The 12,656-nt window shown below is 38.2% G+C and overlaps 3 protein-coding genes across 4 annotated transcripts; all 3 read right to left on the bottom strand.

The window, feature by feature from the left end:
- Window positions 1-166: 166 nt before the first annotated feature.
- On the bottom strand, window positions 167-2,036 carry LOC125479822. 2 transcript variants are annotated; one of them, XM_048589865.1, is made up of 3 exons: window positions 1,016-2,036; window positions 872-905; window positions 167-490 (listed from the first exon to the last, which is right to left on the bottom strand). In XM_048589865.1, exons 1-3 carry the CDS (start codon window positions 1,192-1,194, stop codon window positions 428-430), a joined length of 276 nt encoding a protein of 91 aa, XP_048445822.1. In that variant the 5' UTR covers window positions 1,195-2,036; the 3' UTR covers window positions 167-427. The 2 variants fall into 2 exon arrangements, with proteins under 2 accessions (XP_048445822.1, XP_048445821.1); XM_048589864.1 differs by lacking the exon at window positions 167-490 and adding an exon at window positions 569-789.
- A 40-nt stretch (window positions 2,037-2,076) lies between these two features.
- LOC125479711 lies at window positions 2,077-2,502 on the bottom strand. The gene has a single exon (XM_048589433.1). It carries the CDS (start codon window positions 2,500-2,502, stop codon window positions 2,077-2,079), a length of 426 nt encoding a protein of 141 aa, XP_048445390.1.
- A 3,752-nt stretch (window positions 2,503-6,254) lies between these two features.
- On the bottom strand, window positions 6,255-11,506 carry LOC125479663 (probable alpha,alpha-trehalose-phosphate synthase [UDP-forming] 10). The gene is given in 6 exon segments (XM_048589311.1): window positions 6,255-7,183; window positions 7,274-7,547; window positions 7,652-7,799; window positions 7,802-9,691; window positions 10,901-10,953; window positions 11,162-11,506. Coding segments are annotated over 4 exon segments (2,601 nt in total). The 5' UTR covers window positions 9,639-9,691; window positions 10,901-10,953; window positions 11,162-11,506; the 3' UTR covers window positions 6,255-6,841.
- Between the last annotated feature and the right edge of the window lie 1,150 nt (window positions 11,507-12,656).

Below are 12,656 nucleotides of genomic sequence, written 5' to 3'. Positions count from 1 at the left end.
AAGCTCGCTCGATACTTTGCCTAGTTGTTGTTGGCTACCTACCGTCTCTCACCTTCTCTAAGGTATTTTGTCAAGCCTCTCGTCCCATAGTAGCCATACTGCATACTCTCGCTTCTACTCAGCCTCGTCCTCGTTGAGGCATTTTGTCAAGCATCTCATGCTATACTAATCATACGCAATGAGAATATTAATTAAACATTACACCATTCATATGCATAACATAATCGCTGCGGAAAAGCTTCTGGAAAAATCAATGGGCTACCCTTATGTTTGGTTTGAAGTTTTTGGGCTATATACAAGCAAGGCCCAAATTTTATTTATTTCCTTGAAACGAGTCGTTTTTCTCCCCCTCCGCCTTCCTTTTCCCTCTATTTCTCTCACAGCCAGTCAGTATCCGAGTCCTCTCTCCGTCGTTCTCTCTCTCTCTCTAGAAATGGGGTGGCTGAGCGATCCACAGCGCGAGCCTTGAGACACGAACATTCCCCAAAAACTGTCACAGCCCAAGATTAGGTCCCATCCCATGTATTAAGATGGTTCTTTGATTGACATAGTCCTATGAGTGCTGCAATATAATTAAAGCCCAGAATACAACATTGTCAAACACAAAGCCGCCTCGCACTTTTCCTAGTACAATGGAAAGTGACAACCGACAGAGCCATTGAATAATCCAAACACAATAAATACAGCAAAATAGTTTGATGTCTGCTAAAGCCCAGAACACCAGTAACCTTAAAAACAGCCCAAAAGCAAGAATCTTTCCAATTTGGTGCAAAAATTAAGGCAACCCAACTGAGAAAAAACATGAATTTTAACAAAAAGCAATAGATCAACGCACGAAGAAATAGATCAAAGTGTGAGAGAAACAACATACCCAGGGTTGAAACCTGAGGTTGAAGAAGGAGGAGCTGGCAGACAAACACGAAATGCAATAAGAACCCAGCATAATCACTCTCCCATCCCCAAATTTAAAAATCCAAACAAATAAATAACGAAATTTTAGACAAGAGAAGCTTACCAGAGGACGGACGAGAGCCGGAGAACGCTACCTGGAGAACGAGAGAGATAGCTAGGATTGAAGCTTTCTGGTTCGGGCTTTGCAAGAGCATGCTGAATGCGAGAGGGATGCTGAAAGTGTGAGGAAAGGAGGGCAATTTTGGGGTTATTGAAAAATTCATTAAAGAATCTACTGTTCATCCGTGTTTTTCAATAAGCTGGTTTTTGGAAGCTGCTATTTGCAGCTTTAGGATTTGAGCTTATTTTCATCCAAAACTTTGAAATAAAGTTGATTTAGAGAGTTTACCAAATATCAAAAACTCCCCCAATTTTTTTTGATATCCATTTTTTTTTAAATCACTAATCCCAAACCAGGGCTAATTTTAGAAAAGCGACATTATTTATTTATTTTTCTTAGCAAGCAAGTTGACACTAAATTACAATGCCAGGAAGGGTAGTCTTGTCCTCTAATAATAAAATTAATTTGTATTTAGCAAAATTGCAAAACAATAATATAAAAAATATTTATTAATTTCTAGGAAATCCTCCAAAATCTGCACGATATTCATCAACCGGTTTCATATTAATTTGACAATCCTTCATAGTATCTGACAATTCTATACACCCAGCAACGGAGGCAGATTATCTGCCCTCATTTGGATGACATTCTCATTTCTTCTTATTTTATGCTATCACAGTTAAACCATGTTAACATTTTATATTAATTTTTTTATAAGATAATAAGATAAAAAACAATAAAAATATAAAATATTAACGTATTTTAACCGTGATCTCACAAATAAAAGAAGATGAAAAGATTGTCCAAACAAAAGAGTAGACAATCTACCTTCCCCAGCAACAACCACAGTCCATACAAAACAAAACAAACAAAATAAATAAATAAATAAAATACTACAACGAGATCAACCAAAACGATAAATAAAAAACGGCGGCGCCACGTCAACATCACGGTCAAACTTTCCATCTTCCGAGCCAGGTCACTGACTAGCCATTCCAGCTAAATCATAGATTTTCACAAAACATACCCCCCGGGCGCACGATTGCCGTCGCGGCGCAATTTCTTCACCCGTACACCGCCACGTCTGTGCCCGATTCCGTCGAACCCCCGGACTTTGCCGGTTGATGAAACGAGGCGTACCGGACCGAGAAATTCCGGAACCCCACGACTTCGTCGTCTTCGTCGACCGGGCCCTCGTCGAAGTTCAGAGCGTAACTCAAGGGATCGTATTGGAATTTCCCGTGATTGCTGGCGCAGGCCGCACGGCCTATGCTTCTGCTTCTGTTGAATCGGCGGATGAAAGTCTTCCACCTGGGGCCGGCGACGATCTCGGACCACTCTCGAAGCTTGTACAAGGCTCTGATGCCTCGGGACCACCACCGTTCGTCGTTTTGGAAGGTCCGCATCCGCGACCACGACGACGGAAGACAGAAGCAGCAGCGCGAACTTGTTCCTCCATGGCCTATTGACTCCATGTCAATGTCCTCCATGACTATCGAAGAGAGAGAGAGAGGGGCTTTGGAAAACCCCCAATTGAGAAATTTCGTCGCTCTCTGCGAAACGGGGTGTTTATACAGGTGCCGTTGAGAAACGGAAGTTTGTAACGGAAGCATGAGGTGACCGAGGACTGCCGGTGACCATTCTGACTTTTCTGTGCACGGAACGACCTGTCGTGTGGTGAGGTTCCAGTTGTGCCTTACCATTATGATTTTTTCCAGTTGTGCCTTACCATTATGATTTTTTTTAATCTGATTTGACGTAACGATAATTATCAACTATTATATGTTCAAGAGTGGAGTAACCTAACTCACGGGCATAAATGGGGAAAAAAATGTTCATGCTTACTTAGAATGAAAGTGAAATCCTATAAAACTAGTCTTCGATTTATAGAATTTTATATTATGATTCATATTATAAATTATTTTATAAAGATTGCTTTTACAAAAAGTCAATTAAAATTAAGTTTATTTAATCATCGAACTGTATAAAAATAGATGAACGAATTAGTGAAAATATTACGAAAACCGTCTATGTATTTGTTACAATCGATTGACTAAACAACTGTAGATGATTCCACCAAATCCAATCCTTCAAGAGCGGGGGATAGCAACCAAAGGAAATCGTTTGCAAGGCTAGCTGGTTAAATTGATAAGTCGTGTAACAATCAATCTTTGTTCCTTTTGCCTTGATGCCTTCGTCTTTCAGCTTTAGGACTAGCTCAGTCTTCCTTAATAAACAGGTATTCAATGAGCGACTCTGCAAAAGCGAGGGAAGCTCATGCCTTACCTTAAGTTTCTCATCAAGTTGCAAATATATTTTGATAATCTGATTTATAATATGAACGATTTATAATCTCAAAATTCTATGATTCGAACGCAAAATGCTTTAAGTAGAAATTCACAGAGCTTTAAGTAGAAATTCCGTCTCGTTCTTAAGTAATAAACAAGGATGCTGCTGTTGTGGGTGACGCTTGGGGTAGGAACGTGCGGGTCCCAATTAGGTGAACTGACGAGAAACTTAGATTAAAAAAAAAAAAAAGATGAACGGTGGTGATTAGGCATGATCAATTCCAGTGCTGCCATAGACCAATCATTCTATCTTTTTTTGTTCTTCATCCTTTTATTCTTTCCGTTTTAGTATTATGATGAGCGTGTTAAATACGTGTATGTATTCTAGTTAATTTCTAAATTAATATGGTTATTAACCTCTTGAATACGACAACATATTTACACTAAGATCATTTCCAACCCATGGTATAAAACTTAAAATATAAGCTTTAAAACCCTTCCAAACCATCTTTAGTTATGGGCTAAAATAAGTCATGGGGAGAAAATAAATTTCTGGGCTAGATTCTTCCCAGGATTTAAGTATGGCTTAAATTATTCTAGATCCACCAAACTGTTATATTTCAAACATTTTTTTGTTTTTTACTTATAATCTAACGGTTATGATAAAATGAGATCAAATATAATAGTAAAAAAAAAAGATTTGACAGCCCAAAATTAAATCTAACGTCTAAAATAATTTAAGAAAATTATTTAAATCAAATTTAACTTAAAACTTTATAAGTACTTATGTATTTGTATGATTTTTAATTATTTATCGAAATTTAAATATTTTTAGACTAAAATGTTCATAAAAACAAATTAAGATAATCTACATAAATTTTATTTTAAAAAAAAGTTACTGAAAACAAAAAGTTAGGCCAAAATCATTATTTAATCTTCACGGGCTAACATTTTAAGCCACAAGGGTTGGAGGAGAAAAATAGTTTCTGGCTTATGGCTTAAAATTTTATGACTCAAAAATGTTGGAGATCGTCTAAGGAGTGAAGAAATAAATTGGTTGTGAACCCTCCATTCTCGGGATTCAAACATAATACTCCTCTTCATTTACAAGTGAAGAAAAAATACCACTAAATCTAATACTAAATAGCTGGTTATAAATCTTTAGCAAAGAAAATAACTCTGAGGCCTGTTAAACTAGAAGAAACTTTAGGACGCTAGTCTTACAAAGGCGAGTATATAACTAAATACAATAGGGCTCATTTCTTTGTGAGCGTCCGATCATTTAGTTGATCAGTCTGTTGTCCCCAAACTTTTTTGTCACTCAACAAACAATAAACCGTACATGTACCACAATTTAGTGCCTCTGTATTATTTGTTTAAGGTCTTTGATTTTTGAGTAAAAGTTTATATTTATGAACATGAGAGTAGGAAAAAAGTAAACACATTGGCACCAACCATATTGGTTGAGAGAATTTGAGGTAAAGCTTATGGAGAAGGACAAATTGGCCACTGAGGCCAACTGAAAACGACATCAGTAAAGCCTCTTAGCTTAAAACGACCAGAGGGAATCAAAAATATTATGCCACATACGACATATTCAAAGTACGAAAAATCTTATGCGAACAGGTGCGTGAAAGGCTATAAAGGCTAAAAGTCAACTCTGATGAGTTCTAACTTCTAATCCATCACATTTTCCAAGCCTGTGAATCATAAGAGATTTGGAGCCGAAAAGGTAATGCATGAACACGGAAAGAACTTGGAGAGATTACACAACTGAATCAATCCAGTCACTTCGCGCCGGAGTTGATGCTGCAGCAGCACAGATTTTATCGGAAAAAGATGTACCGGCATGACACTGACATTTCGTGCCGGGATTTGATGTAGTAGCCGCACAGTTTTTATCGGGAAAAGATGTACCGGCATGACACTGAGTGGTTAAGTGAACAACATCAACAATGCATAATTCGAATGGCTATATAAATCATAAAACGTCATTGCACTTTGTTTTGTGCCAAGTCTTTCGTGATGCTAGACCTAGGCCATGATAATCACTTTTTGATACTCCACCACCCACCCACCCCCCCCGCGGGGGGCGCGTGTGGGGGGGCGGCAGGATCAAGAACGGCTCAAACAAAGTTGTATCATAATAAGTGTCCACTATACATAATCAGGTAAGGTAAGATCAGAACCAGTGCACTTCCAAAACAAGCATTTCCGGTGGTCGAGCAATCCAATAGTGGTTTTAAGAGAGACTACCGTGCTCCACGATAAGCGCTTGTTTATCTGAATTCTAACTTTAGCTTGTATTGCTCGACTTGCTCACTACTCAAACTATCGAGTATTGAAAAACGTAGTTCATTAAGTAAAAAGCAAAAATCGAAACACTTTAGTGATATGATGCAACATGTACCAAAGACGAATATAACAAGAGGCAATTTCTACTAGCCCTCTATGGCGAATTGAAGTCCCGTTGTTTTGTTTAAGATTTCAATCAAGGAAAAAAAAATGAAATTTGGCAAAATTGGCGCTTTTGTCAAGCGGTAATCAAGTGGAGGGCAAATTCTAGTATTCGCTCGTCAGATTTGTCGGATTCACGTAATTGTGCAGTCACACATGAAGAACACAGCTATCCTTTCAGGGGATGATTCGAACCCAAAAATTCTCAAGCCAACATACTAAGGCTTTTCCACAATAATTTGAATGAGATTCTAAGCAATCTACTTGAAAAAACCACACCCCCCCCCCCCCCCCCCCCCGGGGGCGGGTAAAACGACACAAAACTGAAACTACCTCACGGCCTGAATGCATGGTTCCCGCTCCGAACCTGGATGACTTCATTTCCTGTGAAAGCTCCTAAAAACGACATAAACTACAAGTGTAATTTGGGACTGTAAATTACAATTTACTCACTTCCATCTCCGTTCAGAACGTGAGGAGTATTTGCCAGAGACAACTTGCAGTAAAAACTATGAATTCACAAAGAAAAGAATCGAGTATCATGTAAGTACAAAGCCACTTCAAATTTACAAACAAATGATGCCCCTTGTATCTATATGTAAAAACTACTATTGATGAAATAGAAAACAAGTTTTAACCTGTGAACTACGAAGTAAATCCCATCTAGTTGACGACAAATTTTTCAGTATGCCGGAAACACGGCCTGGTACACAAAGTGACATAATATAATTAGTTGGAAGTTTTCTTTTTCAAGTTTCCAACCAATTATAGTCTTACACTTTGTATACCTGACCATGTTCCCGGCACACTGAAGAATTTCTCCTTGTTGACATCGCCACCGCATAATCCATTCGTAACCATTGACATCTCCAAATCCGCAGTCAGCCTTTTGTGATCATCGTTCTCTTTGAAAGAAACACCCAGAGCAGCATCATGTCCGGCTTTCCACCATGCAAAGAATAGGTTAGTGTATCAAAGCATAAAGAGTTAATCCGCGATTCCTTTGTGTATACTTGTATCATCAGAAGAAAAGCATCCGTCGATGTTCTTCACTACCCTAGGCACGCTGATGAACAGTGGCAGCTCATTCATCTAAGATAATATTCTCGAACGGGACTTGAATTTCCCCACCGCACCTTGGCTTGAGACTTGAATCGGTTGTCAGGCCTTTAAGCAATGTGACGACATCCGCTGTATCATCAAGGTAGTACCTGGCTTTACTAGGTTTTTGTCCGACAGTGCATGCAAAGATCTCAGGTGCTGCAACTTGAGATGAACTATACGTTGTGCAGCTTGTGCTCGATATGCTTTCAAACATGTCCTCGTCTGATCTATCATCCCCGATGCACAGCACAAAATCTGGCGCATTCCCATTACCGATCATCGTGGAAAGAACTTTCTGTGCAACTAAACCTTTAGTAACTCCCTGCAGTTTAAGAAGCCACAAGACATCCTTTAGGCCACAATACAAACAGAGAGATGCAAAAGTGAGGAAGAACATTGAGAACGTATATACCTGTGGCTTTACTTCGACAATATGCTGGCCCCTTTTAACAACTACAGGCTCATTCGCAAGTACATTTTCAAGATGATCCAGCAACTCCATGGCCTGGCACGATCCAAAATCAGGATCAGCATCTAGATGGTGCCAAACCAAGGCGCTCTCCTTACTCTCTATGTAGGAGCCATCGGTCGCTTCTGTATATAACTTCATCACAGGTTCTGCAATTTGCTTCCAATCAAGATCTATGGCTAAGGAACTGGTTTCCCAGCTGGACGTGCTATTCCATCTGTGACATGATAGAAGTGAATGCGGAATCAACACAAGTATAGACAAAACTAGTAGTCACAATGAAGTATATAAGTAAATTTATACGCACATGTAAGAACATACCTCATGAAGTATCCATGCTCAGCTGCTATACCAAGATTCTCACATTGAGCAAACCATTCGCTAAGTGAGTTTTGACCCCTTCCGCTCACTATAAACACAGTGTTCTTGGGGTCGCTGCAAAGGTTCTTCAGAACAGAAATGACTTCGGACTGGGGGTCTTAACAATGGAAGATTCAGGCATTATCGTTCCATCATAATCCAAAAATATTGCCCTCCTGTTTGTCCTCTTATATGCAGAGAGGATATGGTCAATTGAAAGTTTCCTAAAACTTGGAGAAAGTGACAAAATTCTGAAATTCAGACCAAAACCAATTCCCCAGCAACGTTTTCTGTAGTGATCTTTGCATGCTCGCTCCAAATCCTGTACAAAACTGCGGGACCAGTAAGCCACATCGTGGGAGCTAACATACCGAAAATGTTTCTCATGCCGCAACTGCTTTTCCAAATCAGGCATTGTGAGAGCCACGTTGAGTGCATCAGCAACAGCTTCAATGTTCCACGGGTTCACCCTGATAGCTCCACTCAAAGATGGAGAGCAACCTATGAACTCTGAGACAACAAGTGTACTTGTACGAGGGGAATCAGAGGCAACTCCAATAGCTTTATCCAATTTTTGATTACCCTGCCTGCAAATGATGTACTTGTAGGGGACCAGGTTCATTCCATCCCTCACAGCATTAATGATGCAACATTCTGCCAAAGAATAATAGGCAGCCTTCTCATAAAAAGGAACGCTACGGTCAATCAAAACAACTGGTTCGTAGCCTGGGAATCCAAAGACTCGGTTTATCCTTCTGGTCACTGAATATGTTTCCCTTTTTGCTTCCTGAACATCCTTCCCTGTGCTTCTTGCAGGATTTAAAATTTGAACCAGGACTACCTTCCCCCGCATCTCCGGGTGCTGCATCAAAAGTTGTTCCATGGCCATCAACTTCAGACTGATGCCTTTAAATATGTCCATGTCATCGGCACCAACAATGATTTTCTTCCCCTTGAACTGCTCTTGAATCTCTTTGGCCTTCATGGAACAAGAGGGATGATTTAACGCAGATTCAAGTTGGCCCATGTGTATCCCCACCGGCAGAATCTTAATGTACACTGTGCGGCCGAAATATTCAAGTCCTATGTAGCCCCGCTTAGATTCATATTCAAGACCAAGCATTCTACTACAGCAAGAAAGAAAGTGACGAGCATAATCAAACGTGTGGAATCCAATCAAATCTACATTTAGCAGTGCTCTCAGAATTTCATCTCGGACAGGAAGGGTCCTGTAGATTTCTGACGAGGGGAAAGGGGAGTGGAGGAAAAAGCCAAGCTTAACTCGTGTAAAACGCCTTCTCAAAAATGTTGGAAGAAGCATAAGGTGATAGTCGTGAACCCATACAATATCATTTTCAGGATTGATCACCTCCATAACTTTATCGGCATACATCTTGTTTGCAGAAACATATGCCTGCCAAAGTTGCCGCTCAAAGCGATTACTATGGTCCGGACACATTGGCAGCATGTAGTGAAAGAGAGGCCACAAAAATTGCTTACAGAACCCATGATAATACTTCTTATGCAGCTCCGAAGGAAGGAATGTCGGCACACAATTAAACTCCTCCAGCAGTTTCTGCGAAACTTCTTCTTGCTCACTTGCATCTATGTCAACCTTCAGAGAACCGACATATATAACCACAGTACCAGATGGAAAACCATCTTTGAGTTGCAACAAAACTGGATCCTCATCCAAACTGAAGTACCATTTCCCAGATTTTGCATCCTTCTGAGCATGTAGAGGGAGAAAATGCGCCACAATGATCTTCTTCTCACATATTTCCGAAGGAGGAACACTTATATCTTCATCAACACCGTCACTGCTTTTTACATCAGGAATAACTCCTTCAGGAGTCATCACCCTTGGGAGGTTTCTAGGAGTCTGAGGGAAATTCAACACGTCCCCGGATGACAACTCCAACAAACTAATGCAAGATCTTGAGAACATTATTGCGGTTATGCCCTGTTACGCCAATTTAATGACTTGGAGCTCTAAATAATCTACAATCAAGAATTTTGTGCAAAGTAAGAACCTATAAGAAATGCAGGAAAAGACTAATATGCAAAATAATGACTATAAGATGAAGCCGGCATAGCAGCATCCGGAAAAGGCTTAAGAACAGACATTCAATTAATTATCACGGGACAGAAAATTATTAGTAATTGGTGCAGCATCCGATCCCTATCTCTAGACAAAGAAGATCACAAAGCATAGCAGATTGAGCAGAGAGTTCTAATGAAAACATCATTCTTACAGAGCGATTTGTAAAACCATTTGCATCTAATTTCACAAAAAGTACAGCATGAACTTGCTCCAAGTCCTACAAGACTTTTCAACCACTGCACATTTTAAAAAGTCTAATCTGCCGAACCGATTTGGCCATCTATTCCAACTAAATTCAAGAAATCAAAGCATACCCAACAACAAGAAGAGATCATCAATCAAACCCATATACAGAACACCAACAAAAAGAATAAAAAAAATATAATACAAAAATACTAAATGGAAGCAATATACTAAAATGTATGCAAATAAATACCTCGTTTATAAACTTACAAGCAGATTCTGCAACAATGGTGTTTTTCACATCCTAAGCCATTTCTAAAATCTTCAATTAACAAAAATGATCTTCAAATCAACTTCTCAGAGCAGCGAAATCGAATTATTTCCGAAATAAAAAAAAAAGTTGCAGTTTAAATTGTATCCATAAAACATGAACTGCGCACATACATACACACACACATATATATCCTCATTTGCATCAAGCTTATCTGTATAAACATAACGGACGCAAGGAATAATTTCCAATAAATGCAAATACATATCTGGTTCGGCTATTATTCAAAGGATTCGTCCTTATCTCCGATCATTATTCATATTCTCACGTAACAAACTAAAACAAGTAAAAATTAAAATCCAAAAACCATTACTTATCACTGCAGCTTTTGCAAATTTCGCTCCATTTTTCTCAGCAGATTTAATTCACAAAAGTATATTTTGATAATATTTACCTTAAAACTCAAAACTTTTTTCGCTTTAATAATTACCATGATAATATTTTACCTTAAAGATTCAAACTTTTATCTATTTAGTATTTAACTCGATGCACAACACACCCTTTGAGCAAAAGATTTTATCTTTCTCGATTAAAATATAAATTTTCTATGCGAACAAACATAACTGGGGTGATTGGAAGTAAAGAGATTAACCTGAAATGAAGTCGGACTGATCCAACAACAAAGCTATGTGAAGAGAGAATATCCTGCGAAAACAACTTACGCATTTAGAGATTGAAGACAAATCAAATAATAATGGGAAAGAAAGTTTCCGTTTGGTTGCTGAGAAAATAGAAGAAAAACAGCTGTGTCATTTCATAGAAACTGAATCATAAAGCCAACTCCCAACAACCAAAAAAGCACGAGTATTGATTTCCCTTAAATTATCAGCAACCCAGAAAAAAGAAAACTCACTGTACAACTCGGGCTGTGAACGAGCTTGCAGAGAGAGAGAGAGAGAGAGAGAGAGAGAGAGAGAGATGGATAAAAGAGAGAGAAGGTAAGGCCGTGTTTGATATTTTTTTATATGGGAAAGGGACCTCAGAGGAGGTGTATGTTAGGTTGGAAACCGGTGAAGATTTGTGAGAGTTTTTAATGGTTTCAAAACTGACTAATAATTTAAGAAAAAAAAAAAAAAAATTATCGGAAAGATTTGGACGGAGCTCCGTTTTGGGGTTGTTTTGTAAGTGCCTAAATTGTTTCGTTCAACAAAGGTAGCTCGAGGAGCCTCGGGAGGCAGATTAACAAGCGTAGAAAGTCAAAAAAGAAGATATATATGGAAAGATTTAGAGAGAGAAACAAGATAAACAAGATAGAGATAGAGAGAGATAGAGAGAGAGAGAGAGAGACTATGGTTATGGTTGGATTGCAAATACCTGGTTGGTCTTACGTTATAGTCCTGTGTTGTGCCTTTCTTCTTTCACTAATGCCACCTCCTTTTCATCTTTATTTCATATCTACCCCTACTCCAAATTTTTCTACTTTTTATTCAGCGAGTCAGTTTAACATGTTACGTTACTTAATTGTTAATTTAAACTATTGATCATTGTACATTTTTCTAAATCCAAGCAATAATAAGGGTGTGAAAATTCTTCTCAAAATTAACCAATTAAACTATAGACCGTGTATTTTCAAATCAGCGTGAAGAAAATTCTTTTAATGTTTGTCTATGATAGATTCCAATTCATTATCTATAATGGAACCATATCCGTATGTCTTGCGCCTAACTTCAACTAAACTCCAATTAATGCCATGTCTTTAAAGTTTGGTATAATAATCATGTTCACATTCCACCCTCAATTAGTTTGACATGTCAATGATGTATCTATCAGGTAATGCTAGATAGATCAATTTTCAGAGCTAAATTTTATAAATTATATAACGTGGTTGTTGATGATTGAGTTATTACTTAAGTGTTGATTAACGTGTTTATTTCTATTGGTGACACATCACATGATTTGCAAATTTAGTTTAAAAAACTAGTCCACCTAGCATTCCTCTTATACAAATTAAATAGGTTCCGTTTGTGTAAGACGTGAAATTATCTAATAATTAAATATTGTTTTGTATCAACATTGATAGATTATTTTCAATCTCTTTATTTGTGTGCATATGTGAGGAAATTCTAATTCACAATCCATATATGTGTGTGTGTGTGTGTGTGTGTTGGCATCATATATATCCAAAAGGCTAGTCAACCATAACAAACCCACCACTAAACCTCTTTACACAAGAATACAAAAAGGGGACATATTCACAAATTAGTTTGCCAACTATTTCTGTAAATAGATATTCATTCACTGAGTAACTCTACATATATATATATCTCTTTTTTGAGGATTCAAAACCTTTTCAGATCTTGCAATCCCAAATCAACAAACCGTGTAATTTGTATAATTCAAAAGAAAGA

This window comes from the organism of the source record quoted next, unplaced genomic scaffold, assembly GCF_019419815.1.
Source record: "Pyrus x bretschneideri cultivar Hongxiangsu unplaced genomic scaffold, Pyrus_bretschneideri_v1 Contig3, whole genome shotgun sequence".
NCBI lineage: Eukaryota > Viridiplantae > Streptophyta > Magnoliopsida > Rosales > Rosaceae > Pyrus > Pyrus x bretschneideri.
Note: the sequence above shows the minus strand (reverse complement) of the source record. Positions and strands in the feature narration are given on the sequence as shown.